This window comes from Falco peregrinus, chromosome 1 (assembly GCF_023634155.1).
Source record: "Falco peregrinus isolate bFalPer1 chromosome 1, bFalPer1.pri, whole genome shotgun sequence".
Taxonomy (NCBI): Eukaryota; Metazoa; Chordata; class Aves; order Falconiformes; family Falconidae; genus Falco; species Falco peregrinus.
Window position 1 is genome coordinate 44,992,190 of NC_073721.1, and position 6,000 is coordinate 44,998,189.

Below are 6,000 nucleotides of genomic sequence, written 5' to 3' on the forward strand. Positions count from 1 at the left end.
TTCTTGTGAAGATGGGATTGGGAGGTCAGAGTTATACTTGTTGTCACTGACTTATCTTTTCTGATTGTCAGGTCAATGCCTGTTTGTTTACATGTGGATATTTAAAACAGATACAAGCACTTGCAGCTTTAGGTAACTTACTGCTTTTGTATTAGCCCAGAAAAAAAAAAAAAAAAAAAAAAAAAAAAAGTGAATAAGTGAATACAACTCACCAATCTCTCTGACATAGGTGTCTTGTCTCCATCTGGCAAATGTTGTTCCAGAGCCAGCACAATACAATTGGCTATGATTGTAGCTAAAATCATGTATTCAAATGGAGTGGGGACCAGAAGTTAAAGAATACACTAGACAACACAAGGAGAAACTCATTCAATTCCCATTTCTACCTAAACAGTTACATTAGTTGAGTGTTCTAAGATCTCTCGTCTTTTTTGAAGACATTTAGTTTCCTTGTCTTCCTCAGTTCTTTCTGCAATGACTTTGGAAATAGGAAAATGGCTCTCTTCTTTGAGAAAGTTAGTGACTTAGAACCTAAGCTGCTCAGGAAATTTGGGAGCAAGAAAGCAAATGGTCCAAAGGAAACAAAAAGCTATTAATAATTTTTAAATGACACCAATAAGCTAAACTGCCCCAAAATAGATTATACAGTTGAATGCCATCTGCTGAATTGTTCTTCAGAAATTCCCTGCCGTTTAACTGGAGTGCATAGTGAAAATAAGCGATGGGCTAGAAAAGTTCAATTTAGAGTGTCTACAGAGGCCTGAACCAGGAATTGCTGCTGGATTGCAATGCCCGCTCCCGGAGAGAATAACCGCCGGCGCGATGTGGGGATGTGCGAGGAAGGGACCCCGGGGAAGGGACCCCAGGGACGGTGAACCCGGCGCCAGGCAGCCCCCTGCCCCTCGCCGTCGCCTCCAGCGCGGAGCTGTGACGAGCCCCGGCTCTCCCCGGGCGGAGCGCGGGCGGCGGCGGGACGCCGGGGCTCCGCTCAGCACCACGGACAGCTGCACCCAGCACCAAGGACGGCTCCGCTCAGCACCGTGGGCAGCTCCGCGGGCAGCCGCGCTCAGCACCGCGGACAGCGCCCTGCCCCGCCCGCCCGGCGCGGCTCCGGCGTGGGGCGCGCTGCCGGCCCGGCCCGCGGCTCCGCAGCGCTGTGGGTCCCCCCACACCTCGGCAGACAGACGCAGGCCGGCCGCCCGAGGGGCAGGAGGAGAGGGAGAGACTGCGCCTACCCTTGCAGGAAGGGCGATGCTCTGCCTGCCACCGGAGCTTTGGGGCCTGTTTATCCCGACTTGAATGCAGGGAAGGAGCAACGGATAAGGAGCTACAGCAATCTCTGCGATGTTATAATACGGACAGAAAAATCAATATGTGCGGGTGTGTTCAGGGGGAAGGGAAGTGCATTCACTCTACTGGTGTGGGTTTTTTTCCTGTTAGCCCCTCAGGAAGTGAAAACTGGGGAAGCCTGAACTGGAGCTGGCCTCTGTGGCAGTTGAAAGTGTTGCTAGGAGGCTGAGAGGAGGCCTGGCTGCTGGTAGCTGAGGATTAATAGGTGTGTGATATCAAATGAAAAGAAAACAACCAGCTCCCTTGAGATCGCCAGTGTAATGCACTCCTGTATGCACACACGCGCACACACACACTATATCTACTCCCTGGTAACCTCAAATAGGCTGTTTCCCTTCTCCCATGGCTTACAACCCCACTGTGTGCATCATTACAAGCAAAGCCCCCTTCTGAGGAAGATCTCTGCAGCTCACTTGGCCTGGGAGCTGGTTCTGAGACAGAAAGCATCTGCCCCTTTCACAACACAGCAGATGATCCCTCTCTCCACTTACTACCTCTCTCTGCCACAAAGCTTTTCTTTTTTATTTTTTTTTTTTTTTTTAGTACAGCCTAAGCTTTGGCTATACACCTAACCAAAGTGACAAGATTCATGTTGATTTTAATTCAGGATTCAGAAGGTGATCCACTAAAAACCTAGCTGCAATGATTGTATTAATGGGATTCATAAGATATCTTGGCTATCAATGTCCCTACTATCAATGCAGCTTTAATGCCAAGGTGTCACCATTTTTATCCCATGTTCCTTCTTTTATTCAGAGTGAGAAAGAAGAGTTGAAAGGCTCTAAGATGGAAATAAGAATCAGGATACATTATCCTGAATCTCACAGAACCCTTCACATTTGGCTTCAATTGTAGGAAATGTAGATCTATGCAACTGTATCTCTCATACCTAAGCACACACCGACATGCACGTATGTCTTACACACACCCCTGGCATAGTCGAAAGCACGCTCTGCGTTCCCACAGAAGCAATTTCCTATGATACCCAGCTACACGGCCATACATTATGTCGGACACACGGATCCCTGTCACACACACCCGTTACACACACTGGCTCACACATGCACGTCTACATTAGCACCAGACACTCATCCTCAGCTGCCGAGAGGGGGGTGTCTCTTTCCCCTGGTCTCCCTCCCCACCTTCCCCACCATGCCCACACACCCTCCCTGAAAGGATATGGCCATTCTGTTATTCTCTTGGCGTATTTCCGTATAACATTATCTTCACTGAAGATGAAGAGGGATCTGTTGACTGTGAAGCAGTTCTGTTTGACAGGGATGGGGTTGTAGAGAGCCATAGTCCTGGCCCTCTGAGCCATCGACTGTTTATACATCCTTTGGCCGGCTTGGGGGCCACCTTGCCGGCTGCTCCCTCTTCCAGCCCCGGCCGGCCCTCCACCTCCATAGCGGGTTGGCAGATCATCCCCAAACCGAGCCATCCTCTCAGTGCACAGAGCCGGGCGCTACAATCCAAACTGGCAGCCGAGGCGAGAGGAAGACGCATCACAGCGCGCAGCACTTCTCCCTCCGGGGGCTTCAGTTGCGGGATCGGGATTGATCGCGGCAAAATATATAAATTGATTTACAAAAAAAAAAAAAAAAAAAAAAAAAAGAGAGAAAAATAATCCCTTTCCCTTCCTCCACCCCCTCTGCTTCCCCGCCGCTGTGGCTGCCCGGGGGTGGGAGGCAGGCGCCGGGGCTCCGCTCACCTCCCCGCACCGGTGCCGTCTCTCCGGCCCGACCTCATGGCCGGGGCGGCGGGGGGCTGGCGGCGGGGGGGCGGGCGGCCGCGCTCCCTTCCGCGGAAGCCGGCGGAGCGCTGGGCTGGGAAGGGGCTGCGCTGCTGCCGTGCCCGCCGCGGGAGCACTCCGCCGTGCCCAGCCCAGCCCAACCCGGCCCGGCCCAGCCCAGCCCGGCTCGGCACGGCCCCGCCGCATGTGATGCCCGGAGCCAATCGGCCGCCGCGGCTCCGCCCGCTCCAGTCACCGGCACCGGGAGGCGGGCAGGGATGCAGGGAGGCAGGGACGGCAGGCAGGGATGGAGGAAGACAGGGATGAAGGGATGGCAGGCAGGGATGGAGCCGGCCCGGCCGCCGCCGCCCACCCCGATAAATACAGCCGAGCCGCGGCCACTCCCCGCGGGGAAGGAGGGATCGACCCCCGCCCCCTGCGCAGGGCTCCGCGGGCGCGCAAAGCCCCGGCCGCGGGGTGCCGCTGTCTGGGGAGGGGGAACAGGACAGGCGAAGCTGCCCCTGCGCGCCGCTGCGCAGGTGTGCGCTGGCCAGACGTGCATTGCCCAGCTGCTGAAGCCGGGGGTGCCCCCAGACGCGGCAGGACCCGTCCCCTGCCCCCTGCCCCCAGAACCCCCAGGGGGAGGCTGGGGGCAATGGGGGTGGGGATGTGTTAGGCAGGGAGCTGGGGTGTGGGGTGATGGGGGTGCTCATTCCAGATCCAGCCCCAGGACCCGTGGCAAGGACAGAAGGGGGGGATGAGCCCCCGCACCAGCACAGGGGGCCCAGGTGGTGCAGGATTGGTGCACACAGGCTGGACTGGAACAGAGCTGTGCCCTTCTGGACAACTTACTTTGTTTCTCCTTGGTTTGCATGACTCCAGCAGGGCACTGGATACCTTTAATCCTGTACGTATGGATGAAATCCTTTAATCCTGTTTATTCCAACACCCTCTGTTGCTTCCATCCAGCACAAGTCAGAAAGCTAACTCCTCCTCGTTCCTGGAGCGCCTCACGTCAACAGGCACTGCAGCAGCTGGTGAGGACATGCTTTCCCATTTAGGCTAAATCTGGAATACAAACTATTAACTTTTAGAAGGAACCCTCCAGAGAAGTCAGGGTAGTCACAGAGGGGCATTGTCACTTCTCCCACAGAAAGGAAACCCTGGACTTTGCTGATAATGTGGGTTTTGCCTTAGTCATCCAAGCCATCTCAGTTCAAAACCAACGCACCAACTAGGCAAATCTGTAGCAATAATATCTGTTGGCTTCAGCAGACTGCAAGAGGGCTGGCAACATCCACAAATGGCACAAATAAGGGCTGGCAATATCCAGAGGGTGACTCCCCAGAAGAAAGTGGTTTCTTACCCAGGGGTTTGGCATCTGAAGGGCTTTCTCACACCACAGCACAGCCAGAAGATACCCTCGGAGGCAGCACTGGCTGCCAAGGTGACCCAGCAACAGCACTAACCCAAGGAGCCACAGAAGGAAGCAGCAAGGGAGGAAGGCGCATCACAACCTGCTGCCTTGAGGGTCTGGTACAGGAACAGCCACCCAACCGCCCCAACGCGAACGTGGCCACACCGTTTCTGCAAAGCCCTGGGAATTGATCAGCAATTGAAAGATCAGCAAGAAGCTCCGGTATGGATGTTGCCTTCCCATGCACATGCTGGGAATACAATAAGAGGACTTTCTCCAAACCCCAGGTTTGGGTAATTTGCAGATTAAATTGAGTGCTGGAGGTTTTGGGAGAAGCTTTACCTGGAGAAAGAAGCTGAAGACTTTGGGAAACGAGGCCTCATGCTTTGGCTGCCACCAGGCTGCTCCAGCTCCTGCTGGCTCAGGATCCCTGTTACACTCAAGCAGACCCTGGGCAGAGATTAAAATGTTTCCTCCTGTCAGCCTTCACCCCCAAGCACCGCGGAGCTGATCCACACAACTGGCTCATGAGGGAAAGTTTCTTTATTTTGTGGAGGGAGGAGGAGCATGTGGGGCACTCACAGGCTGAACAGAGCAGAGGAATGTTGGGGTTTTTTTTCTTTAAAGTTTCCCCTAAAAACATTTTCATTCTCACTGCATTTTTTCTATAATGAATTCATTTTTTCATCTGGAAATCAAGTTTCCCCCAGCTGATTTATTTAGTTGTCTAAATTTTTCACTTCTCTGCTTCTGGTCACTAAATCTAATATATTCTGTGGTCTTGTGGTTTTCAGTGGAAAAATCTGGCTCTTTTTATCAGCAGTCACTAGAAGGGGAAATGCCATTTTCAGTAATCCCCCACCTCTTCTGATGGAAATCATCATCCAGAAAAAAAGAAATAAATTGGTTTCCAAAATCTTCATGTCTGCATCCTTCTGTGTTTGCAAAATGGGGAGGGTGGATGAATGACATGACAGATCTGAAAAGTTAAAAAAAAAAAAAAAAGTGCTGTCTTCTGCCTCAGGTGGGATTAAGAATCAGGTAAAACTCCTAGAGCCACCAAACCATCCTGCCTCTCCCAGGAACAAACTCCCCACCATGGCATTGCAGTGAAGTCAGCAGACAGGGTGGTGGGGGTGTTTGTGACGGCAAGAAAATGATGCGAGCATGTCATGGGGATGCGCTATAAACCAGTTTGCCCTTTTCTCAATATGCATGCTCAGGGCTTCTTTCTTTTTTTTTTCCCACACACACACACCATAGGGAAGATCACACAGATTTTAAGCATTGAAAGTCTTAAAGACAAGAAGGAGATTGCAATTGCAGGATTATTTAGCTTTGAGAGGGGAAGCATCAGGATTTATTTGGCCTTTTTAAGATTATGAAAAGAGCAGGGGAGTTAAGAGAAAGCAAAAAATTTAGAGCACTGAAACAGGTCAGACATCTATAATCTACCACTACAGGAGGGCAAAGAGCATTTTATGGCAAGTTCTAAAAATGG

The 6,000-nt window shown here is 52.2% G+C and overlaps 1 protein-coding gene across 1 annotated transcript in view; it reads right to left on the reverse strand.

Moving 5' to 3' along the window:
* The window catches only part of CACNA1B (calcium voltage-gated channel subunit alpha1 B), a 296,336-nt gene extending 293,475 nt beyond the window's left edge, over positions 1 to 2,861 (reverse strand). Inside the window, exons 1-2 of the mRNA XM_055817932.1 lie at positions 2,532 to 2,861; positions 213 to 318 (exon numbers count right to left, since the gene is read on the reverse strand). Of these exons, the coding sequence (XP_055673907.1) occupies positions 213 to 318; positions 2,532 to 2,791 (366 nt within the window). The 5' untranslated portion in view covers positions 2,792 to 2,861. The remainder of the gene's footprint in view (positions 1 to 212; positions 319 to 2,531) is intronic.
* Positions 2,862 to 6,000: the final 3,139 nt, after the last annotated feature.